The 27,325-nt window shown below is 34.7% G+C and overlaps 1 protein-coding gene across 3 annotated transcripts; it reads right to left on the bottom strand.

Moving 5' to 3' along the window:
- LOC127937531 (phospholipid phosphatase 2) lies at nt 1–27,157 on the bottom strand. 3 transcript variants are annotated; one of them, XR_008148393.1, is made up of 7 exons: nt 26,889–27,153; nt 10,571–10,722; nt 8,961–9,223; nt 7,696–7,753; nt 7,001–7,177; nt 79–3,843; nt 1–36 (listed from the first exon to the last, which is right to left on the bottom strand). XR_008148393.1 is itself a non-coding variant. In XM_052534287.1 (7 exons), the coding sequence occupies exons 2-7, from the start codon at nt 15,875–15,877 to the stop codon at nt 3,697–3,699; spliced, it is 861 nt and encodes a 286-aa protein (XP_052390247.1). In that variant the 5' UTR covers nt 15,878–15,887; nt 26,889–27,157; the 3' UTR covers nt 1–3,696. The 3 variants fall into 3 exon arrangements, 2 of the variants coding, with proteins under 2 accessions (XP_052390247.1, XP_052390246.1); XM_052534287.1 differs by adding an exon at nt 15,814–15,887 and having other exon boundaries at nt 1–3,843; nt 26,889–27,157; XM_052534286.1 differs by having other exon boundaries at nt 1–3,843.
- Between the last annotated feature and the right edge of the window lie 168 nt (nt 27,158–27,325).

Genomic DNA, 27,325 nt, shown 5'->3' with positions numbered 1-27,325 from the left:
TTCAGTAGCTTCAATTTAATCAGACGATATTTTTTCCTTTTGTCTTGACATATATTGTACGATGTTCATTTATGCAACTTAATGCACATTATTTTTTTATAATGCATATTTCACAACCAGTTTTATAAAATGATGTATTATTCATGATGAGGTTGTGTTCTTTCTCTCTCTCTCTCTCTCTCTCTATATATATACACACACACTCTCTTAAAAATAAAGGTCCTTCACAATGCCATAGAAGAACCTTTTTGTCTAAATGATTCCATTAAGAACCTTTGAAGAACCTTTCTGACAAAAGGTCCTTGTGGCAAAAGAATGTTCTTTAGATTATAAAAAGGTAAGAAATAGATGGTTCTTTAAAGAACATTTGACTGAATGGTTTATAGTTAAACCAAAAATGGTTCTTCTATTGCATTGCTTGAAGAACCTTTTGAAGCAACTTTATTTTTAAGAGTGTATATATGCACAATCTTACAGCAATCCTCCAAAAATACTCAACATTGCTCTGGAACATTCCACTAAAAACAATAGTTGCATTTCACACACATTGGCAACAGCATATAGGTGTAAACATGAGCCACAATCTTCTTCACATTCAGTGTGCAAGTCACTCTATGAGCTCAGTCCTCATTTATTTTAAGGCCATCCGGTTTTCTGTGACTCAATTAGAGTCACAAGAGAGTCTCTGTTCCACATAGAAGCAAAAAACAGGGAGACATCATTCATTTTCACTAAATATGTCCATAAAAAATGGCAGCATTAGCAACTCACAGTAGACAGCAGGTTCTGTTGTACAGGGTTCAGATGAGCGATTGTCAACAACTTGAAACTAAGAAAGGAATGTATTTTTCAATAAACAACATGTATGAGAGGGGAGAGAAAAAAAATTAATTAAAAAAAAGGATTGGTTTTCCTCCATTAATAATGAGCGAGTTGGAAAACTTTTATTTTTAATTATTAAAAAGTTTGCGCACATTAATAACAAAAAAGATGAGAGGGGACGTTAAAATATGTGCCAGATTACATTATTTATTTTCAAAGAGGAGAAATATTTGACGTTTTCCTTTTTAGCGGTAGAAAAATATTGAGAAAAGACAGTTCTTAAGAGTCTACGTTAAATCTAAAGATAATAATTCATTTTAAGATAAATAATTCAGCTCATGCTAGTGCAAATTGTATGAGGAATGCGTTTGTAGGATTTTAAGAAGAGATAGCACTACTTTTTCTTCACAGGAAAAGTACAGACACTCAGTAATTGTATTCCAATTTGCATAGATATTATTATTAAAATTAATATTTCAATGTCACCTGCACAATCAGTCTTAACGACTTGGTGATCAATTAGATTTTCAGCACTCAATGCTGAATTTCGCTTCGAGCTCCGAATTAACATAAATTAGAATTAGATAAAACAAGGTAAATTAGAGTAAATAATAAGTGTAAATTGAGACAAAATCCCAGAAAAATTTTCTTTGGAGAGATACAGGTATAATGGTTTTAATGGACCAATGATTAAAACGCACCGTCCGATTAAAACAATTTTCTCATACGCGAAGACGCGTCGTGAAGAAAATAAAACTAACCTGATTCTTGAATTCACTGGTGATTTTGAGAGGCGTTTTCCACTGTAAATAAAACTAAACAATCATGATACTGTGGAAACATTCATCCCGATAATGTAGGTACAACATTTTCCAAGTCCATTGTAATCTACAATTGTCAGTTTCTTGTCATGAAGGGTAGCTCCGCCCCTTGAGAATCCTCATTGGTTCAGAATCAGCATATAGCTTTACGATTGGCTGGGATTTTAACATTACAAGCAGCATTTTCATGTTCTAGTAATGGGAAGTTCGGATCATTATACTGACTCGGACCTTTGATTCTCGTTCAGCAAAATGAACGAATGCTTTTTCAAGTCATTTAGTTAATTTCGTCCAATTCAGCAGAATATAATTAAATTGATACATGTTAATATTCAAATTCCCCAACACATCGAATGCAAACATTGACAAAAGATTGAACGACTCGGACCCCAGGACTCAGAAGATGAACTAATCATTTCTCTTTCCGGTACAGATTGCGTAGCCTCTAGTCAAGTCTATGGGGTTGTCACGTGATGAACGAACAACTCGAACCCGAAGACTCAGGAGGTGAACCAAAGCCACTAGAAAGCAAGCCTGCAACCTTTAGCCAAAAAAGCATAACGGCTAAAGATAAAGCTTCCGGTTTGCCAGTACATGGGAAAGGAGACCAGAGGCCTTTTTTTATTTTTATAGGAAACAGCTGATCATTTAATGAATCGACAGCCTATCAGCTAATCTCCAACATATTTTACACTAAACAATACTTCTGGATTGAACTATTTTTTGAGTTTACACCCCAAAAAAATAAATTTTATAAGAGAAGTCACTGACTATTTGGGACAGGTGGGATACAGCTTTCAGCATTTCTCATTCATTCCTATGGCATCCGTAAACGACGATTGAGTGTCGCACAACTCTGACTGAAATTCTGTCTGTAATGTGATTGGTTAAGGCATTGATATTTATATGTAGATGCCTCATTAGTGACTTTTACCATGGGCCACTAAACGCAAGCCGTCTATTCTAAACAAGCTATTGGATGTTGCGCATGCACGGTCAACACGAAATAAACAAATCCCTCGCTCAGACAACTCGTCGCGTAGATCCCGAATCATATTAAAGATTCATTCAGCCAAGAACGATCCATCACTATGACGTTCAATTGGTTAAAACACAGGTGTGATAATATTAATTGATAAACAGCTGTTTAACGTATTAAATCGGATAGTTAACGTTTACTGATCCTTACTGTTGGACGGTTAGTAAGACTCATTTTCATGAAATATACCGATATATATGTGCCTCGGTTAGCTAGTGGTTTTCAGAAAATTGCATCTTTATAAGAACGAGTTATGCAACGAAGAAATTACGAGTTTTCACGGTAGACTTAAGTAAATTAAACATAAAAAAGTCATATTTTATAAAAATGATTCATGGTATACAGAATTTCTTCTAGATGTGTGCGGATATAATAACTAGTTTACCAATATGTTAAGTTTAGAACAGTCCCTAAACCTACTGCCACAGGAAAATACAATTTCTTATATATATAATGAAGTCACTTTAATTCTGACAATGTGAGAAAGACCTGTTTTGCCAAATGTTCCATGCTTTGACTTCCCTTTCTGGATTTCTTTTTCAGAGAAACATTAACTCTTGTCTTTTGATGACTTAGAAAAGTTCACTTTCTTTCCCATGCCTAAAGAATCGCTTCCAACAGCAGAAGTACAGCTAGTCAGTAAATGTCAAGCGGTGGTTTTGAGGTTGTCATGGAAACAGACCAGTTCCCCTTGGAGAAGTTCGTCTTTGTGCTCGGATTACAATAAAGTCCCTCACGGTTCATCAGATGTCAGGTGATCTGTGCACTTGGCGTATATGAGCATGCATAAGACAAAATCTGGTATAAAGCACGATCTGTAGAGAAGTTTAAAATCGAATATTAAGTGTTAGTTGATGAATTCACTCGCTGTCTCTCTGTGTGTGAAATGGGAGCATTATCCTGTGGAAGAGAGCGCAGTCGGAGCCAGTGTACAGTGTGTGTGGCTGTCTGTATGAGACGTGCTGCAGCATCCAGTGCTTCTGTGGGACTGCTCTCACAGGTCAAAGGTCAGGCTCATACTGGCCCTCTGTGGGAGTAATGGTTTCTGTCTGTGTCTGTGATATGAAGGCTGGGCTTGCGCTCGCTGTCTTCGTTTTCAGCGTTTTCAACATCCTGGCAGAGAGGGGGGCGCTCTTTAAAGAAGTCCGAGATGTATCGCACCTGTGAGGAAGACGAGAAAGTCCTTATGTAGCTTGTAGATTTGAAGTACAGTGAAATAATAATAATAATATTTTAAATATCTATTATGTTTTATAATTATATTTTATTATTTATTAAAACATATTCTTTAAGGTCCTGCAGATTCTTCAGTTTTCCAGCATCTTTGCATATTTGAACCCTTTCCAGCAGTGACTTTACGATTTTGAGATACACCAAGTTTTCACCCCCAGCTCTTCATGCATCTTGTTTCCTTCTGGAGCATCAGTGAATGTTTGAATCTTTTTAAATAGTTGTGTTTGAGTCCCTCAAATGTCCTCGGTGTGATAAGATGTAACTCAAAATCGTAAAGTCACTGGTGGAAAGGGTTCAAATATGCAAAGAAGCTGGAAAACTGAAGAATCTGCAGGAGCTTAAAGATTTTTCTGAAGAACGCTGCTCAGTTTAACTGTTCAGAACAAACAAGGGACTCATGCACAACCATCACAAAACAGAAAGACAGTCGAGGATCATCAGGTAACAGAACACAGTACTAAGAACCAAGGGTTCCCAAACTTTTGAGTGGGGTTATTTTAATAATTTCAGCATTTTTTTTGTCTTGTGGAATAAATGTAAAAATATTTTATGTACAATATCTTACCCAGGACAGTACTAAATAAAAAATAACATGCATTTAGTATGATCTCTCATATTTACACAGATTCTGCAAGGGGTGCCCAAACTTTCGATCCCCACTGTATATATATGTGTATATATATATTTAACCTTTAACCAGGTAAAACGTCGATAAATAAATAAATAATACTATATTTTATTATAATTTTTTAATAAATATATTATAATAGATTTATTATTACATATTATATTTTATAATTATATATTTATTAAATAATATATTAGATCTATTTAACTTTTAATCAGGAATATTTATAAATACACACACACACTTCATTATATTATATATATATATATATACACTTTGTTTTATTTTCTCTGTTTAATCAATTAATTAATTTATAATATTATAATAGTTTATTTATAATGTTCTTTTTTTATTTTGTAGTTTACAAGACAGGCAGCACAAGTAGTTTCATATAAATAAGACCAATTTTGACTGACCAAAAACCAAATAATTTGTAATTAAATTGATTTAGAAAATTAGTAATAAAAGAAAAAAAGAGCATGTTTCCAGTATATTTAAGTTCATTATGATTTTTATAAAACAATTTGAAAAATAAATTAATTTCCAGATTCCTGGTGAAAGACTATAATAAATATTAAAAAAATAACATAAAATAAAGACCTGTTTTTTATCCCTATGACAGGTGTATACAGGTGCTGGTCGTATAATTAGAAAATCATTAAAAAGTTGATTTATTTCACTAATTCCATTCAAAAAGTGAAACTTGTATATTATATTCATTCATTACAAACAAACTGATATATTTCAAATGTTTATTTCTTTTAATTTTGATGATCATAAGTGACAATTAAGAAAAATCCCAAATTCAGTATCTCAGAAAATTAGAATATTGCGAAAAGATTAAATATTGAAGACACCAGGTGCCACAATCTAATCAGCAAATTAACTCAAAACACCTGCAAAGCCTTTAAATGGTCTCTCAGTCTAGTTGTGTAGGCTACACAATCATGGGGAAGACTGCTGACTTGACAGTTGTCTAAAAGACGAGAATTGACACCTTGCACAACGAGGGCAAGACACAAAAGGTCATTGCAAAAAAGATTAGCTGTTCACAGAGCTGTGTCCAAGCACATTAATAGAGAGATGAAGGGAAAGAAAATATGTGGTAGAAGAAGTGTACAAGCAATAGGGTTAACCACACCCTGAAGAGGATTGTGAAACAAAACCCATTAAAAAATGTGGGGGAGATTCACAAAGAGTGGACTGCAGCTAGAGTCAGTGCTTCAAGAACCACCACACACAGACGTGTGCAAGACATGGGATTCAGCTGTCACATTACTTGTGTCAAGCCACTGTTGAACAACAGACAACGTCAGAAGCGTCTAAAGACAAAAAGGACTGCACTGCTGCTGAGTGGTCCAAAGTTATGTTCTATGATGAAAGTAAATTTTGCATTTCCTTTGGAAATCAGGGTCCCAGAGTCTGGAGGAAGAGAGGAGAGGCACACAATACATGTTGCTTGAGGTCCAGAGTAAAGTTTCCACAGTCAGTGATGGCTTGGGGTTACCATGTCGTCTGCTGGTGTTGGTCCACTGTGTTTTCTGAGGTCCAAGGTCAACACAGCCGTACACCAGGAAGCTTTAGAGCACTTCATGCTTCCTGCTGCTGACCAACTTTATGGAGATACAGATTCTTCTTCCAGCAGGACATGGCACCTGCACACAGTGCCAAAGCTAACAGTACCTTGTTTAAGGACCATGGTATCCCTGTTCTTAATTGGCCAGAAAACTCGCCTGAAAATCTATGGGGAAATGTGAAGAGTAAGATGCGATATGCCAGACCCAACAATGCAGAAGAGCTGAAGGCCACTATCAGAGCAACCTGGGCTCTCATAACACCTGAGCAGTGCCACAGACTGATCGACTCCATGCCACGCTGCATTGCTGCAGTAATTCAGGCAAATGAGCCCCAACTAAGTGTTGAGTGCTGTACATGCTCATATTTTTCATGTTCATACTTTTCAGTTGGCCAAGATTTATAAAAATCCTTTCTTTGTATTGGTCTAAAGTAATATTCAAATTTTCTGAGATAACGAATTTGGGATTTTCCTTAGTTGTCAGTTATAATTATCAAAATTAAAGGAAATAAACATTGGAAATATTTCAGTCTGTGTGTAATGAATGAATATAATATACAAGTTTCATTTATTGAATGGAATTAGTGAAATAAATCAACTTTTTGACGATATTCTAATTATATGACCAGCACCTGTATATATATTCTTCATACAAATTCTTTGAAAATTACTGTAACATGGAGGACATTTTTTTGTATATTTATATACTCATTATTATTTTTCCAGTATTTTTTGTGTAATTTGGGCTTAATCATGGACATCATTTCAGAATGCAAAAAAAAAAAAGTAAAAAGTACTCCCAGTGTTTCTGAAACAGAATTTATTTTCTTTATATTCACACTATAATTTGTCCTGTAATTCATGAGATTCAGTGCACTCACTGTGAGGACTGCGACCAGCGCCCCTTGCAGGAGCCCCACGACCACATCGCTCCAGTGGTGCTTGTAGTCAGACACACGCGTGTATCCCACATAAATGGCAAAGGCCACCAGGAAGAACTGAATTGTGGGCCTGAGGAGGCGGGCCCACTTGGATGCCATACGTGCCTGGACATACAGCTACACAAAAAAACAAGAAAGGATTACACAATAAGTTACGCAATAAAAGAGAATATGGGAAGAAAATGGAAAATCAGTTTTGAGGGTTCAGTAGCAGGAAATTAAATGCAAAGTTATGGGAAAGCACCTTGTGTGAATATGACCTGACAACAACAGACACGTCTGAACAAGAGTGAAGCAACCAGAACACTATTAATTCTCCCTCATGTCACTGCAAACCTTATGCCTTTTTTCTTGTTTCGAACACTTCATAAGAGTTTTCAAAAAAGCAATCATGCTGTAAAAAAAGGCACACAGGTTTGAAATAAAATGAGGGTGAGTAAATGATAACGGAGTTATAATTAGTGGGGCACTGCTCCTTTAAGCACCGTACACTGTCTTGATTTAAAGTTGGAGACTGGGAATGTGTGCGGTCGTAGTTTAATGTCTCAGTGGTGCTTCCTGTTGCTCTGAGTGCTGTTCTTTATCTGTCTGTGTCAGCATGATTGCAGGAGAGGAAGACAACTGTGACAACTCACCGCCAAAAACAACATGCAGTACATCCCGAAGGAGGAGTGACCGGAGTAGAACGACAGCCTGGCGCAGCACAGTCCACGGAAGAAGGGCAGACCGGACAGGTACAAGACAACGACATAAGGACAAGGGAAAAGGAATCATTTAGAATGACACATTTATGGGTTATTCTTCACTTTCATACGGTTTCATCAGTGTTACAATATTTATTGCATATTCATAACAGCTTTGCAACAGCAAGTGCCTTTTAGTATGATGTGCAATGATTAGATTTTTTACTGATTGGTTTTGTAATAGGGATAGTTCAACCAAAAAGGAAAAATTCTGTCATTAGTTACTCTGAGATAATCAGTTTAGTGATATGTGTAAAAATCTTTAAGAATAAAATTTTTGATCCTGAAAAATTTGATCTTTGATCTTCACTTTTCTTATTTATATAGTAACCAAATATTATTATTATAAGCGTTATTACAACAATATTAATAACAGCAATTCTTGGTCAAAAGTGTTAATGTATTATTCAATACATTTTATTATTTTAATATAAAAATAATAATTATTATAATTATTAATTTATTATATTTATTATATTATTAATAAAAAATATATATTTTCAGATTTATTTATAATCTTCATTCAAGCAAGTCTAAGTAATTTTGTTATATGCTGTTTTTCTTTTTTTCATCTAATACTTATATTTTATTTTATTTCATCATTATTTCAATTACCAAAAACATTTTTTTAATAGTTTTAGTTAACAATAACATTACTGCGTGGAATAAAGTATAATTAAATAATTATTAATTATTTTTAATTAAAAATTATATAAAAAAATATATAAATAATATAAGTAAATAGACAAAAACATTTGAAATATATTTTAATCTATACTTAATAATAATAATAATAATAATAATAATAATAATAATACATTTAAAATTATAATTAAATAATAATAATAAATAAAAAAAATTCACCTTATTGACAAATCAGCATTACAGAACTCAAATATATCCTTACAGAAAAAAAAGTACTACAACCTTTCTAGTACGTGTACAAATCTATAATTATTTCAGGTCTCATGAGGACACGAGGCCTTTGAGAGCTCGAGTGAGACCTTTGAACTGTAAAGGTCAAAGCCTAAGAAAGCACAAATGTACTGGTCAAACAGGAAGTGTAACAACAGGTGACGAATATAAACAAATACAGGAAGTGAGGTTATCGGTTTACGACCTCTTTCACCGGCCCTTCCTTTCCTCTGCTTCTGTACCTGGATTCGGTCACATTGCGAAGGCTTCCCGTGCAGTTGATCACCAGAACGTAGCCCTTGCAATCTTCTGGAGCACACACCGCCATGAAGTTGGGCCGCAAGCGTCCGATGGTGTACTTGGCCATATCAGTCAGAGACTGGCTCACACACGCGCCGAACAGAAACGTCCCCACCACTTTATAGAGCGCCGCTGCGTACTGGTTAAAGTTCGAATTGGAGTGGAGACGTTTGGTGTAGACCAGGTAGGCCTCTCCGGAAATGATCTGCAAGTGAGAAAACAGCAGTGTTTAGGTTTAAGGTTTCTTAGGGTGAATGAGTAAAACACTTCAAAATAAAGGTTCTTCATTAGCATCTATAGTTACATGAAAAAAAAAATTATATTCATGGATGGAAAATCAATTCCATCCCACAATATGTTCTTCACACTCTTAAAAATAAAGCTTCTTTATTGGCATTGATGGTTGCATGAAGAATCTTAAAAATCCATTGAATCTTTCCATTCTACGGAATGTTCTTTATATTGGAAAACGGTTCTTTAGATTATTTAAATATTCTTTACACTGAGAAAAAGTGGGAAAAATTGCAATAGCTCATACATTTTTTATAATTTTCTTATGCACCTATGTGTTATGTAACATGCTTTTGAATTACCATTGTGTATCCGATGTGTTAGATGAAGATTCATTCTTAGTAATGAGAGTAAATGAAAGTCAGAGTATGAGTCTGTGTGATGTAGATGACTCATGTTTTGAATTGTATTCTCACTGATGAATCATGTTGAACCTATCACAATGTTCTTTCAGAAAAAGTGGACACAATACTGAACCAACCTGTATGTTTTTGCAACCAAATTACGCCATAGAAAATTCATTTCAGAATGAACGCTACTGGTTGGTTCTCAAAAGTAGTTCAACATCAAAGTGATCCTAATCCTTTTAGCCAGTTAAGATGAAACTAAAATGAATAGTTCACACAAAAATATGATTTCTGTGGTTATATATTCACCCTCATGTTTGGAACATAAAGGCCAATATGTGGTCACTTTGAGCTGAAGTTACTCAACAAAAGTAGCTCCTATTGAATTGTGCGCTACATTCTAACAAATTCATACAATAGCTCTGTGTGAAGAAAAAATGAAATCTTCCTCGTCAGTGAACCAATAACATGATTCAGTGAGTTGAACTCATGAAACAATTCAATTCTTTTGGTCTTCTAGATTTATGGTACATTTTTGTTTTTTTGGAGCTGTTCTTTCCAACATAGGCTCTGATTTCCAACAAATGCATCAAGATGTTTTGTTTCTTCTGGCCATATAACCATAATCTATAATATTGATTCCTCCAGAAATATGCACAGATCAAGCATCATTTAAAAGTGAAAACATTCAAAAAAAGGTTCTTAACAAATATGTGGGTGGATTTTGATGTGTGAGAACAACAGGAAATTGACTTTTTCACTAGAGGACGCATTATTATGAATTATGTACTTATATTTTGCCTGAGGGTGAGTACATTTCATATTCATTTCAAATGGAAAAGATAATGTGATACATTATTGGGTGGACTATTCCTTTAAGGGTTTGCTCAGCTGATTGGACAGTGGAGACTCACGATAATGATTGAGCAGGAAATGGTAACGGCCGCCATCATTTTGTGAGAGATGGTGTCTGGTCTGTAGGGATAACGGATGGTCTCGTCATCACAGTAAACGCCACGCAGGTACGGCTTGAACCTGATGGTCATTATGATGAACGGCATCGCCACTGAAACACAAACAACAGTGTTATTACTGGCCTCTGATGGCTGGCTTGGTAACACACATCAAATCAAATCAAATCATCTAGTGCATGTCTTTTGTTGAACAAAAAGAAAAATTATTATTTTTATAATAGGAAACAGAGAACATGCAAGTCGATCAGTATTTCTGTGATGCATACAGATATGAATGTGAAATCTGAAACAGCTAGTGTGCAACACGTCTGAAGGATTTCCACATCAAGAGACAAAGACTAATCATAAATGTCAAACACAACGCTGGATATTTCGGACACAGGAAGTCAGTGGGAATTATCGGCAGGGTCACGGCACCAGATGTGATTTCAACAGATGCCCACAACAGTATCTAGTAACCAGGAAAACATTGATTTATGACTCCAACGTGTGGAATTCCACTATCTTTTCTATCTGAAGTCATGAGAACCAGGAGAAGAAATATTTATAAACCCTAGCAGTTTCTCAAAGCCTGAATATTCCACACAGCACTTTTTCCACATCGAACAGTGAAGATGCCAGTCAGATTTATCACGGATTGTCGAGGGAAAATAACTCAGAGTTAAATATTTTTACTTCATCTACATATTTTTTATTCCCAAAACCATGGTAACTTTCCCAGGATCAAGACCTTGGAGTCCAGTCATTTATTATATTACTTGGATCCACACACAATTACTGAAGCAAATGTACTTAACCGAAAACAATATTTTTAAGTTTCATACTAAAGGCAATTATGCTATAGATTTATGCAGCACTGTTTTAAACACAAAGGTAATTCAAAGTGCTTTACAAGAGCATAAAAAAGGATGGATGAGAGAAAGAAAAAAAACATTTAAATATTAAAAACATTCTAAAATCATTCAAAAATATAAAATGAATTGGAAAATTGTATTATAAATTAAAAAATATAAACAATTAAAAACAAAGCTCTTGAGAAAATAAATTAAATTAAAAATTTTTTAAATGCTTTTAAAATTTAAATAAAATAAGAATAGAATTTTAAAATATTGTAACATTTGAGTGCAAGCTCTAGGATCATTTGTTTGCAAATTTCACTTCACATTCAGAAGAGTTTAAATACTTTCATAACTACTACACGTTTGTGTCGGAGAATGCAATTTTGGGGTTTTCTTATATATTTAAAATAATTATTCATTTAAATGGATAGTTCACCCAAAAATGAAAATTATTACACCATGCACTAATTCCCTCATGCTGTTTCAGTCCAACCCAAATGGATTTCTTTCTTCTGTTGAACATAATATTATTGAACATAATAGTATTTTAAAGAAAGTGGTTGATGGTCCCCATTGACTTACATAGTTTTTTTTCTTTTTGGGGGGCAAACTATCCATTTAAGAAGGATTTGGGGATTTAAGAAGCATTGTTAGGTCATCTGTGCACCCATAATCTATTTCCAACAAGAAAAATTCCCATTTTAGTTCCAACAAGAAATCCCAGGTTGTGTTGAGCAAGCAATCATTGTTTTCAGACATAAAAAACACAAGCTTTTTCTTGCACAAAAAGAAGTGTCCATAAACCCAGACAGGGCTGTAAAAAGCAAGAAAAAAAAGGTCCTACATTCATAACATTGACAATGGCACCAGCAGACATTTTAACAATGACTTTGACTGCAAAGCTGTCTTTTTAAACGGATGCAAAGAGATGACAATGAGCTTTGGGGGTCGTCTGTTGGGAACTCATAAAAGTTTAATTAGAACCTTACTGTGCCATTGAAGGCAGAGTCATCAGTTACCATAAACCTACAGTAGCCGTTTACTGCCTACATCAGCAGCTGCCATGTGAGATCATTTATACATGCACTACCAGACTAAAGTTTGTCATACTTAAGATTTGTATTTGTTTTAAAAGAAGTCTCTTAAGCTCACCAAAGCTGCATTTATATATGATTTTGTGAAATCCATGATACATTTTTTTCAGGATTTTTTCAGAACTGTTTCAAAATTTATCATGTGATACTGAAGACTGGAGTAATAATACTGAAAATTCAGCTTTGCATCACAGGAATAAAACACTTAAAAAAAACAACATTTAAATAGAAAACAAAAATCCACAATATTACTGTTTTTCTTCAAATAAATGTAGACTTGGTGAGCATGAGAGATTTCTTTCGAAAATGTTTGATTGTTTTATTTATTCCAAACTTTGACCAGTAGTGTACTATATAAAGAAACACTGATAACTCATGGTGAATTAGACTTCTGGCTAGTATTTTAGAAAGCAGTATAACCAGACTTTCACTAGGAGTGTTCGTAACATGCTTCTTACGTAGTTCACTAGATTTTAGACCAGAGCCACATTCTGACTCAGACAGATAACATTCAACTGAGTTATGAAAGGTCTGAACCTCAAGTTTCAGTAATGCAGCCCTTGATTTAATCAAGTTAAATGTTACTTCACACGAGACTCTCAAATCATGTGTGTGAAGGTCAAACTGTCCATTAAGAACACAACCGTCCACTACTACAGGTTATTCAGAGCCTTAAAGATTCACAAAGGCAGGTAAACTGTCTTTATCAGATCTCTATCTGAATGCCAAGACTGTAAAAACACAGAAACAACCTTTAACCTCATCTCAAGTATTTTCGCTCCCTTCCTTCTTTTCATTATCTGCCTTTTGCACATCTAACACTTCCTTCTTGTTTGAAGAGACCGTATAATTTGACTTTCCTCAGTTTAAAAAAATCACGTCATCTACAGCGAAACGTTCCACCTTTATAACAAGTTCAAGATGAAGATAACTAAGATGAGGGAAACCTGTTTGAAAACAGTCATTATTTTTCCATTTCCTTTTGTTGAGGTGATAAAGTTTGTTTAGTTCAGGCAACAGCCTCTCATTTATTTCCAAACCTTACGTACACATTACGATAGCACTTACTCACGTAAAGCGATATTGGCAAATCTCAACAGCATGACTGCTTTTATTTAACTATATTATTGCTCGTAACGAAAGCATTAAATTTGCACATAAATTCACATTAAATACAGTCAAATAAATAAACAAATTTGATATTTAATATCATTTTTTAAATCAGTTTACTGAAAAACTAACCATCCAAAGAAACGTCCAAAACAAAATACAATTCAAAACAATAAAAAAATAAATGAATCAACCTATATAAAACGACCAGTGTTTACTATTATTAAAGGGTTACATTAAGGTGTTTTTACAACAAATTATAAAAAGTGCTAATATAAAAAACTTAGCATACGACCTTGAATAAAAAGAAGGCTTAACATGCACTAATCATGGTACATGTAGACATTTCTAGAGCAGCTCTGATATTTAGCATGAAGGGTCTAAATGTCAGCATGGGAAAGAAAACTAAAATTCTTCAAGTAGGGTCTATTCTTCCTTTTGCACCCTGATGGTTAATGTAACATGGTTGAGCAGTCTTAGATCGGCACGTTCACTCTTACAGCTTGTGCTGAATACTGGTTTAACCTGAAGGATGTGAAACTTTCAGAGAAGATCACTGATGCAGTTTAGAGAACTGAGATACGAGAGCTAAAGATTTCAAACTGAATACTTTAGAAATAAAGGGTGGGATTTGATGGAGAACTGCAGTCAGTTGGCAGAGTTCAAGCGTTTTTTTTTTTTAGTAAGAGTGCAGCCAACTCAGAGGAGGCGGATCGCAGCACGCTCAGACTGGACAAACTAGAGGCAAACTACACTGTAAAAGTCCGTTAAAGAAGTTGCTGAAGTTACTTAAAGAAGTTATCTACACTGAAGTGATTTAAATGGGCTGTAACATTTTAGACTGCACAATTCATGTAAATAACAATCAGTATTTCCGTGGCCTAAAAACAATGAGGATCTCAACTGAAGTGATGCTTAAATTGAGGTCGCTTTAAAAACATATTGTTAAGGAATATATAAATGTATAAAATTTCACACGAAATACAGTCAAGCAATTTACATAACGGTGTAAATAAAGTATTTAACAAATACAGTGTTTGAAAATAAAAAACAACAAAATTATTCTCGGAACATATTTTCTGGGATCAGTTTATGGAAAACTTGTTGCTCACAGTTGCAAGGCTTTGTCCAAAATACAATTTTAAGCAAAACTAATAAAAATGATTTTGTATTTTAAAATAAAAAATAAGATAAAATAGTTTAATGTAAAATAAAAAATGTAATGAAAATGAAATATATTAAGCTTTATATATATATATATATATATATATATATATATATATATATATATATATATATATATATATATACAAATTATAACTAATAACAATTATTAAAGAATTATTATTTTTTATTTATTATTTAAACACCTTAAATTAAATCAAAATATTAATAAATACTATAAAAATGTATTCTAAAAAAATACTAAAATGGTATGGTAATCATAATACATTACTTTATTTTTTCGACCATCTGTAATATCATAAAGCATGCAAATGGTTCATTAATATTGCATGGTTATTCAGTACCATGATACAAAACAAAAACCATTGCACTGCCATAACACCACGGTACATTTCTATTTCTTTTCTACCAGCTCCACAGGGCTAATGGTTCCTAAATGTCCAGCACGAATATATGTGTGTGTGTGTGTGGGGGGCATACACATTATATTTGGAGGAACATACCAGCCACATGAGGCCATGATGATAAACAAACGTCCAAGAGAACCAGAGCATTTCAAAATGTCAACAAATGATGACATTCGGCTTACAGAAGTATCTTTGTGGCATCAGGAAATGTCTGTCTAGTAGAAGAAAGACAGGTTCCTGTCTTGCCATCTGAACAGGTGTCTCACTTAATTCGTCCTTTGTGTGTGTGTGTGTTTAATGTCACCTGAAACAAACACGCACCAGATGGGATCTTTTTTTAATTTCTGGACTCTTATACTACTTTGTGAGGGAATTGTGTTCCAGCTAAATACAGCTAAATTCCCACTTGTGTCCACACTTAAATCTCCGGGTTTAACCACAGGTCAGAGTTAGTCATTAATGGGGGAGATCACCCATGAGTTTGTAGATGAGTTTGTTTCTTCAAGCGAAAAATTTTGGAGAAATGTAGCATTCCATCATTTGCTCACCAATGGATCCTCTGCAGTGAATGGGTGCCGTCAGAATGAGAGTCCAAACAGCTGACTGAAACATCTATCTGTTCCTATGAAGAAACAAACTCATTTACATCTTCGATGGCCTGAAGAGGAGAACCTTTTCATTGAATGTTCATTTTTAGGTGAACTATTCATTTAATGGTATAAAGTCCTCATGCTGCATTAAAATACTGCTAACTGTTTAGGCTAATTAAAATGCAGTGCATACTTGTAATGCATTATGATTGGCATTCTGCTAATGCATGCATGAAAATCAAGGAATCATATTTCTGCATACAGTTTTGGTTCTTGGTTCTTTAACATTTATAATGAGGATGGTATGATGGAAATTTTGGTCCACGCATCATTCTTGGCTAAAACACACTGTAAAATAAATCCAGATGAAATGTAGCTTACACAAAACAAAACACACCTCACGTCTTTTCAATCTGAACATGATATGGGCATCTCAAGTCATTTACTGTAAGAGGATGATTCTGAACTCAGAACATACATCTGTTTTAACTCTTTCCACAGAGAGAAATAAAACCTGTCCATTCACATTACATGAAGACTGAACTCCTACAAGCAGCACTCATTAAAGAACTACTTCAAGATTATATAGGCAAATATATCACTGCAGCATATCTCAAAAATGAAGGCCTAAACATATATTAACAATGTAACCTACAGTTCTTAAGTCTGGAATTGCTATGATTTTAATGCTTTTGAAATAAGTCTCAAAAATACAGTAAATATTGTGAAAGATAGTTGCAATTTAAAATAAGTGTTTTCTATTTGAATACATTTTAAAATGTCATTTATTGCTGTGACCAAAGCTGTATTTTCAGCATCATTACTCCAGTGTCCAGTGTCACACGATCCTTCAGAGATCATTTTAATATGTTGCTCAAGAAACATTTCTCATAGTTGAAAACAGTTGTGATGCTTTGTGGAAATCAAGATAAACATTTTTCTTTTTCAGGATTCTTTGAGGAATAGAAAGAACAGCATGTATTTGGAACAGAAATATGTTGATCAATTTAATGCATATAAAAAATTAAAAAAAATCGTGTTGACCTCAAACTTTTGAATGTGACTGATTGCATACTTGTGTAAATTCTTTGTTTCTGGCATAGAAGTTATTGCTTGTTATTTCTGCATGTCTTGTAATGAAATCAGTCCATCCAACTCCAGTCAGGGACTTTATCAAAATATTCTCAAACTGTCAGTAAATTTATCTAAATGTCATTCCTGCAAACAAAACAAACGGCCCTCCCCTGTAATCAGAAGAGATTAGCTTGTTTCTTATTTGCTGCAGTGGTTTGTCCTGAAGGTCAGGGACGCACTGAGTTCCCATAAGTCCTCCCCGGAGAGCAAAACTCACACACCGCTCCGGCCATATAGTGGATCGACTGCATGGCAGGCATATTTTGAGGTTATTACAGTGCCGAGTGATCGGGAGCTACGCCAAAGGATCATTTGCCTTTGCGGTCTCGTGGGTCCCAACTCACAGAATAAGAAGTGCTATTGTATTAGGGCCTTTCACAATGCCATGAGGTCTTCGTGTTTTAGACAGGATGGAAAAACAGCCAAGAATTTACAATTGGACAGAGTTTGCTCTCCTTTTGGCCTTTGACTCTGTTCTGCGTTTCCCATGGCCAGAGAAATTTGAAATTATATATGTTATTGGTCTTCCCAGGCTCAACAAAGCCAAAATACACGGCATATCACAATAGTATCCATGTTCAACAGCAGCCAAAGAGAACTTATTTTAAAAGACAGCTGTTCAGGAGAAATCGTTTTCTTTCACAATCGCTTGAAGAATGTGGCTGCATTCAGCCAAAATGAAGGTTTTACAATAATGGAAAACTAGAGAGAATGTGCTGCCACGCTGGAATGAAGAAGAGATATGACAACATTTCAACAGTAATGCTGGCTGAGACAGAGATGATAAAAATCTTCCGGAAGATTGCAAAAAAAAGCTCTTGCATCAGCTTCTAATTTCCTTAAACTCATTTACTGAACATTTTGGAATGTCTTTGATTTAATAAACACTAGGTATTATTATTTCTTTTTTTTTTGTATAAATTAATGCTTTTGTTCAGGAAGAATGCACTGATCAAATTAATCAAAAGTGAGAGTAAAGACATTCAGAATGTTCTTTCAAACTTTTTATTCATTAAAAAAAATCCCGAAAATGTAAAAATCATGGTGTATAAAAATATGAAGCAGCACAACTGTTTCAACACCAATAACAATCGGGAAATTCAGTATATTAGAATGATTTCTGAAGAAGTAATGATGCTGAAAATTCAGCTTTGATCACAGTAATAAAATATTTGAAAATATATTCAAATAGAAAACACATTTTAAATTGTAATAATATATTACTGTTCTGCTGATTTTACTGTATTTTTTTCTTTTTTTCTAAGAAAGCAAAATTAGAGAACAATTACCTGACAACATTTAAGAGACAAGCAGAAAGAAGAGCTGAGGTCAACACTCATCATACACTATTATGAACCCTATGGAAGATTTTCTGCTGGCTATTCAATGCCAATTTACAGTCTTTAACATTTGCATATTTAATTATTAGTTAGCCAAACCCCAAAGCACTTCTCAATCAATCTGTGCAACTTGCATCATGCTGACACACTGTGCAACTAACAGACACCCTTCAGAGTCTCTAGTTAGCACCAATCAGAGAGAAGGGGTCACTAAACAACAAACATTGATCAGTGTCCCTGGATAAATATTAGCCATTTTGCAACTGTTGTTTAGCAAGAAGAAAATAAGCTGTGAGGCTGTGACTCGCTTCAGCACAGTTTAGACTGGATGAAACAAACGTAAAAAACATTTCACTTCTGCTGTTTCAAAGAGTGAAAGATGTTAAAGGAGAGGAAATCTTTCAGGATTACTGCATAAGAAACTGCATTCACAAAGAGTTAACAAAAAATACAGTTAAAACTGTAATATTGTGAAAAATCATTAGAATTGTAAAAGGTTTTCTATTTGAATATATTGAAAAATGTATTTCTGTGATCAATGCTGAATTTTCAGTTTTTAGTGTCACATGATCTTTCAGAAATCATTCTAATATGCTGATTTGCTACTCAAGAAAGATTTCTGATTATTATCAATGTTGAAAACATTAATTTGTTTTGTGGAGACCCTCATATTTTCATGATTCTTTGATGAAAAAGAAATATTTATTTGAAATAGCTATCTTTAATAACATAAAAAATGCCTTTACTAACTTTTTGATCAATTTAATGCATCTTTGCTGCACAAAATCAGTAATTTCTTTACAATAATCATAAAAATAAAATACGATAAATTGAAAACAAAAAGAAACGTTTATATATATATATATATATATATATATATATATATATATATATATATATATATATATATATATATATATATATATATATATATATATACATATTAAATATATAAATAAATGTATTCAGTTCTCACCTTTGAATTTGCAGGGCTCTTCATCATAACAAACACAACAGAAATATAACAACTATACACCCCCAAAACCAAATGAATAAACACCCGATAGAAACGTCAGATCAACCTTAGAAACACTGTCGTTTGCCAAAAGAAGTTCCAATTTAAACCAAAGACACACAAACCGTCTAATTCCAGTACCTTTTAAAGTTCCACTAATAACTTTCTATCCCAGGTCTTTAGAAGACCATCTACTGTACATTCTGGTGCTTTAAAGAACCTAGAAACCAAAACACTGATCAACAGAACTTGTAATGAGACATCAAGAACATCTTTGAAACTAAAGTTCTGTAAAGAATCTTCAGGACTCAGGAGAGCTGTATTCAATAGTTCTGTTCCAACGTTTTAACTTGAGCTTTCTAAACACCTGGGTTATGATGTTCTACAATTCTGCCTACACGGGACGCTCACTAGGTTTTAGAACAGAACTAGTTCCTCAACAGTTAGATTCAAACGTTCCTTTCAGTTCTTGAACTGCTCACGCGTGTGTGTGAGAGTGAGAGTGAAAGTGTGTGTGTGTGTGAGTAATACTCGGTGGTATGTGTTCACAGAACTTGGCGTTAAACCTGACACATCTAATCCACACAGGAAAGGACAGAGCCCGTTCCCTCTTCCAATCCTCCTTTCTTTCCCTCCTTACCTCATCCTGTTCCTTTCTTTCTTTCCCTCATCTCCAAATATCGCCATCCACATTTCTCCAGCTCTCTTCTGATCCCTCGTTCAATCTGTCATGTGGTGTGTGGTTTTTGTTTCATGCATTCCGAATGTTCAGCAGAGTGAACTCAGACTGATTATCAGATTCATTCAAATTACTAAACAACACACACACACACACACACACACACACACACACACACACACACACACACACACACACACAGAAACACATGTTCTTTAACATTCATTCTATACTACACATTCATGTTACTTCTGTGATGTCAGCTGGTCTAGCTGGTCTGGTTGGCTAGTTTTAAAATAGTTTTGGCCATTTGTTAGCCTGAGAAACAAGCTGTCTAACTAGCTAAACATCGGTTTGGTCAGGCTAGGAAACCGGTTAATACTTGTTAACCAGCTTAAGCTAGTTTAATCACTTCTTTTAGCAGGGAGTTTGTAGTATTTGAGAGATACGACCACATCTTGAGATCACAAATTCCTTGGCTATGAACTATTCACATTAGCTTTGTTAACAAGTTCACATCTAACTAAATTCATCATCTTCAAATGTACTTTTAATTAAAGCAACACTCCACCTAAAAAAAAAAGGCAAATTTTCCAACTCCTCTAGAGTTAAACAGTTGAGTTTTACCGTTTTCGAATCCATTCAGCCGATCTCCGGGTCTGGCGGTAGCACAATTAGCTTAGCTTAGCATAGATCATTGAATCTGATTAGACCATTAGCATCTCGCTCAAAAATAACCAAAGAGTTTCTATATTTTTCCTATTTAAAACTTGTCTCTTCTGTAGTTACATCGTGTACTAAGACTGATGGAAAATGAAAAGTTGTGATTTTCTAGGCTGATATGGCTGGGAACTATAGTCTTATTCCAGCGTGATAATCAAGGAGCTTTGCTGCTGTACCATGGTACCATAATATTTAACAAAATTAACATTGTTTAACATTTTTTTTTTCAATTAAAATAAATGATACCTTGTTGAGCATAAGAGCAAAACATTTAAAAATCTTACCAAACTCAAACTTGTATTTTTCATGTAATCAGAACTAACTATTTACTTCCTTAAAACCTGTTCCTGGTCTTATTGTGTACGATTCATTAGTGTAATGAGTTTTTTTTTTTTTTTTTGCAAAAAGGATGCATGGATGTACACTTCAAAAATATGGACATAATACATCATCTGAGCACCTTTGACAATCTATTTTTAACATACTATACTATAATGCAGGAATCTTAATTCTGTAAACTTAATATAGTATTAGTGCAAAATTTGGAATAAAACCAGAAACCTTCCATTATGTACTATACTGTTATTTTTGCCCACAAAGATACTGTAATTGCTTGAACATTTAAATGAAAGAATAAGAACCGATCTGCAGACTTGCACAGATGTGGAGGGGAAATTGAAGCATGGCTTAAAAGTAAAGGAAGGAAAGCATCTGATAAGCATTAAAGATGGAGCCTCTAATCGCACAGCACAACAGTTTCTTTGAAAATCAGAGGATTTTGCTTAAATCAGTTTGGCATGTTTTATGATGTTATCTGGCCGGGCCGACTCAAACTAATTCAGAGAGAGGAGAACAAAACACTCCAAATCAAATGTTAGGAGCGTGTCCTCACTGCTCAGCCTCATGTGTATAAAATAAAACTAAATATTTGATTCAATATGCTGATGACAAATTGTACCGGACCATCACAAACAAACCTTTCTCACAGATATTCACAGGGTGTGTACAGAAGAGGAATGCAAACCTTCTCAGGTCCAGATCACGTTTTTTAAAGTATTAAAGGGACCAGAAGTGAAAATGTCACTATTTATTCTTACGTCATTCAAAAATTTTAAATGACCTTCTTTCTTCAGCAGAACCATATTTTAAAAGAAAGTCACCCAGATTTGGAACAAAATGAGGGTCAATTTTCTTCTAATCAAACTCTATAGTCCAGATAGTTAGTTCAGAAATCCTGTGATTAACATTTCTTAAGGAGGCTTGGATGTATGTGAATTCTATTCATACTTCAAGTAGATGGAGCATTTCCAGTAAGTCAAAGAGAATCATGGGACATGGGAAACAGAGAGACAAGAGAAGAGACTCAACCTCTGCATCCAGTGACGGACTTTACGAGTCAAACACTAAAACTGCTGATGCAAAGGACAGAGGACATACGGTAATAAAGCTTCTTTATTGGCATCTATTGTTCCATTAAGAACCTTTAACATCCATGGAATCTTTCCATTCCTCAAAATGTTCTTTATATGGTGGGGAAAAAGTATCATGTGTTTTCAAGAACTATTCATTGAAAGGTTCTTTTGGGAACCCAAAATGGTTCTTCTATTACATCGCAGTGAAAACCCCCTTTAGTTTCAGAGTGAGGCTTTAAGACACGATTCAGGATTTGAAATCTGATATTTTGTCTTCCAGTTTCAGTATGAAGAGCTTTGAAATGTTTCTACAGCCAACGATGTGAGTGTAGAGGTTCTGAGGGGTGTGGACGTCTGAGAATTTACTCAAATGTCACAAACAATGCAAAGTGCCAATCCAACCGCTGCAGATTTTCCACTACCAAATCCCACAAAGGCCTACAAATGAGCCGTGAACTAGAAACAGAAAGGCTGGTAGAGCAGAGATACATCATTTTCATGGATTATTAGCACCTGAGCTGGGCTACAAATAAATCTTCCTGCCAAAAATGAAAAATATCCTTCTGATCTGAAGGGAGAAAGTTCCACATACATCTCCTATTTCGGAAATGTAATAGTCCAGCCCCAGATATCTAGATTTTGCTCAGATATATGGATGCATGATTTGGGGAAATAAAAACTCACACCAAGTTTCTGTGCTTGTTTGTAGGGCCTCACAATTTGGCAAACAAATGTTGTAATTATACATCAATATTATGTTTTTTGTTGTTTTAATATTTGTACTACATAATTATTTATTATTATTATTATATGGAATAATAAAACAAGAAATATTACAATTACTATTACACTAAAAAAATATAAATGTTATTTTAATCATTAAAAAAATATTTTTACAGTACTGTAAAATTACAATACCAATATTATCACCGTCATAATGTCTTGATTTTCAAAAGCTAAAGCTTTTATTTTTGTGGAAAGCTGTATGATTTATAAGTACTTCTTATTTTAAATTTGGGATGATAGTGTTATGTCCATCTGAGACACTGAAAACACTGGATCACAAGCTGCTCGGGTGTAAAAACACGCCATGCTTCGCTTCACTCTGAAACAAGCAGCACATATATTGATTTAATTAAATCTCACTAAGCCATATCACAATTTCATTTATAATAATTGTGCACACCTACTTCAATATAAGCATACAATGGGTTTTTGCATTAAACTGCACACAGTCCGCATAATCAGACACATGCACAAATATTTGCAGTGGTCCGGACAGATGTGTAAATGGGCACGAGCAGATCTCCAGTGCTGACAGCAGAGAATAGTGTGAAACTCTCCTGAAGCTGAACTTGCACAGACCTGATTCTACAGCAAGCCCTGACACGCAGAGTCGCATCACAATTACAGATGCAAACTGCACAGCAAGAACGCACAGACAAACAAGCATGGGATTCACTGCTTTGGTCCACATTGTTTGAGTGTGTCTTTCCTGTCAGTGCATGTTGATGTCTTCCCACTGAAAGGCACAGGTGGGCTTTACCTGTAAGCCACACCCACACTGACAGGAAATGTCCTTTACACAATCAACTCTGCTCTCTAAATAGAAATGTGTCTTGTTTACACTTGTTTTAAGGTAATAGTTCCCCCAAAATGTTTAATTTTGTTGTTATTTATTCAAATAAGAGAAATAGATAAATAAATAAAAATAAAGACTAAAACTGCAGCAGTATGGTTCTGGAAGCAAAAAAAAAAATAATCACATACATTTTCTCTGCATGGGAATTAATTTTTAACAATAACTTACCTATAACAACATACCTTTTGTGAGCTACAAGGTTGATCATTTATGGTAAATGCTTTCGTTGAAGCTGTCAGTCTGCATTATTTCAACAGGTTTTTTCTTGCAATAGAGTATTATGAGGCAGCCGCATCCTTTTAATTTTGTGCCGCTGTTGATATTTCACTCATATTATGTGTTCATAACCAGCCCTGTCTCATCTGAAGACAAGGTACCATTAAACTTCCTCATTCTGTTCTTCATTTGCATGAAGCTAATAAACATGCAATTACTATAGTATATGGTTTGCATGTGATTTTCCTGAAATGTGGGGTATTTTCATAACAATAAAAAATGTTTACTTGAGGAATATTAATCAGGTGTAAATATAAGCTTAGAAGAAAAGAGCCCCTTTTAGCTGTCATGTTGTATTTAAATTGATGTTCAACTGGTTTGTTTTTGTCCAATTTATCAGCTTTTTATAAACATTTTCTTCAATCATCTAATTATCAGAACACCTAAAATACATTGCATGTAAAAAGCCAGTTGAAGGGTGGGTTTAATATGTGATTATGATCAGGATGGACCACCTCTGCCTCATTTCCAACTTATTAAAGCATTTTTTGGGGGGAAATATTGAAAAAAAAACATCTGCAAATAAATCTCTACCAATCAGAGTACCCCAATGAGAAAAATCACATTCAAATAAATCATTAGTTCGAGAAATCTTAGACTCGCTATGCTCTCAACTACTTAAATATTTTCATATATTTCCACATTTTGCAATAAACATAAATATCTTATTTAACATATTTAATGGGATAGTCCCCCCAAAAATGAACAGTTAATGGTAGCCACTGACATTCTTTTCTTTTTTCTCTCCCATACTATGGAAGTCAATGGCTACCGTCAGCCACTTGGTTACGACATTCTTCAAAATATCTTCTTTTGTGTTCTCCAGAGAGAGAAAAACTTGTACAGGTTTGGAAAAACTTGAGGGTGAATAAATGATGAGAGAATTTTCATTTTTGGGTGAACTACCCCTTTAAATCAATAGTTATATGCAATGCGTGCTGCATTGTAGGTCTTTCCTTCATTAAAACCATAGTCTTGTACCTTGATTTTCAAGTTTTCTGCTTCAAGTGAAAGTTTGCAATGTTGTGATTCACCTTGTAGTTTGGTGCTTATAACTCTGTAACAAAGACTTGTTTAAAATCCCAGTTGAAAAGGACTGCAAAAATACTTCCAGAACCAAGTTTGCTGAAAAGTGTACTGACAAATGTTGCACTCCGTATAAAAGTTGTTCACTCAATTTAAACACAAGTCCTTGTAGCATTTTGTTTGCTTCGTGTGAGGTACACAACTTGGGAACACAATTATCCACAATATTGTGTGCAAGACATCTGTCTATATTTACTGGCCTATTATTGTTCTTTTTTTGTCACATTCAAACGCAAATAATGACAGAATTGCCATTTCCACGTGAACTATAGCTTTAACTGAACAGATCCCAACACACCAATCCTGGCACTGAAATCATGATCTTGAAACTCATCTGTCCTCATCTGTCAGATTTTGCTGTGTCAGCAGCTGTTAATGAACACTTCCTGGATGTATATCTCAGTCACGCTAAAGTGAACCAAGTGAGACCGATTTACAAATGTTCTTCACTCAGTGCTGAGTCATCTGGACAGACCACACAGATGAACTGGAGCATATACTGTATGAGCTGGAGTATGTAGACGCCATTGTTCACTTCACCTATAATCATGCATTGATGGAGACACTCCTAAAGGTCGCCATTGTTACTGTGATATTTTATGCTTCAGAGGATACAGCTGAGTGCATCAGATAATGCTTGCATGGTTCAATTCACCGGTGTAACATTACAAGTGTTATTATGTGCTGCCTCATAATAGCTAGTGGGGAAATATAAACCTGAATCTTCAAATCAAAGACATACCAGCATAGGCATATGAAAAGAAGAAGTGTGAAAAAGTGAGGAGAATATGTCATCCAGAGTTATGATTGCTACAACTGAACTAATCGTTACGGAAATAAAGATTTCCAGTTCTTTTGTAAGACTGATTCATTTCCAATAAAGCGCTGCTGCATGTGTGAACAAGCTCTGAACTTATGAAAAGCTCCATGGTGTAATGATCTATAAATACATTTTTCAGAAGGTAAAATGACTGATAGATGAAACTCTAGTTTTGATGTAAACTGAATGGTTCTACCGTATTTCTAGGTCACTAAACAAGTAAACAAACCAGTGACATTGATCATGTTACTCAAACTAATTTTCTTGATTCCACCAAAGCTCAATATGCTCTTTGGAACAACTGAAATCATGATCATCATGCCATAAATCATTTGTAATGAAAATGTTAGTATTAGGTTATGTCAAATAAATGCATTTTCAAAAGTGACCCCAGACTTTTGGACTCCACTGTATACCATGGTACTGAATGATTCTCATAATCACATACCATTAACACATTATTACAAAGTTAAAAAAACAAAAACAAAAACAGCATGTAACCATCTTATAAATTAGTGAGGGAGTAATTTTCAATGTCTGATTTCTTTTATCTTGGTCACATTCTTGGTATGTTTTTTGTGATTTCTTCTTTTGTTGCTCTCTGGGACGAAATAAATAGTTGTCATTTATGATACACTTGGGAGGAATGTTGCACTAGACCTATAAATGTAACACTTCAGGCAATATACTGCTCTGCATTTACCTCATACAGTAAATACACTAAGGGTAAATTAGAGAGAGACAGTTTAAAATAGACCTATACACACACACACGCACGCACACAGGTGGAGGATACACACGCACACACGCACATAGGTGGAAACACTCACACACAGGTGGATTTCACAATCATCTGATCAGATCATGTAAGACAGAAATGCAGATGTACCAAAAGATCAGACTTACCCACGAGCACACACAAGATATCCATCAGCACCATAAACAACTTGTTCTTCTTGAGGTCTGGCATGACCGTGATCTGCTTGGCTCTTCTGGGGTTGACTGAAACTCAAGAGACTCGTGTGATAGTCAATGTTCTTCCGGGTGTCCTGTCACCTGCGTTAAGGTGCGCTGATGATGTAACGCGTCCGCGCTCGCGCTGCTTAATTTGACGGACTCGAGTCAACTAAACGCGTGAGGAGTGTGAAGTAGAACCACTAACAGTTTGAACTGACTTAACTCGCCCAGGTACACGCCCACCGCTGACGTCATCCGTGTTCTATCTCGTGCTCACACATACACAGACACGCACACTGTAGTTAGAGATATAATTCAAGATTAACCCGTTCAGACTAGAATTGTGTTACAAGCAAAAACAAATGTGACAGTATTTATGTATGTTA

The sequence above is a fragment of the Carassius gibelio genome, chromosome A2 (genome assembly GCF_023724105.1).
Source record: "Carassius gibelio isolate Cgi1373 ecotype wild population from Czech Republic chromosome A2, carGib1.2-hapl.c, whole genome shotgun sequence".
Lineage (NCBI taxonomy): Eukaryota > Metazoa > Chordata > Actinopteri > Cypriniformes > Cyprinidae > Carassius > Carassius gibelio.
The sequence above is the reverse complement of the archived record's forward strand: the minus strand, read 5'-3'. Positions and strand labels throughout refer to the sequence as shown.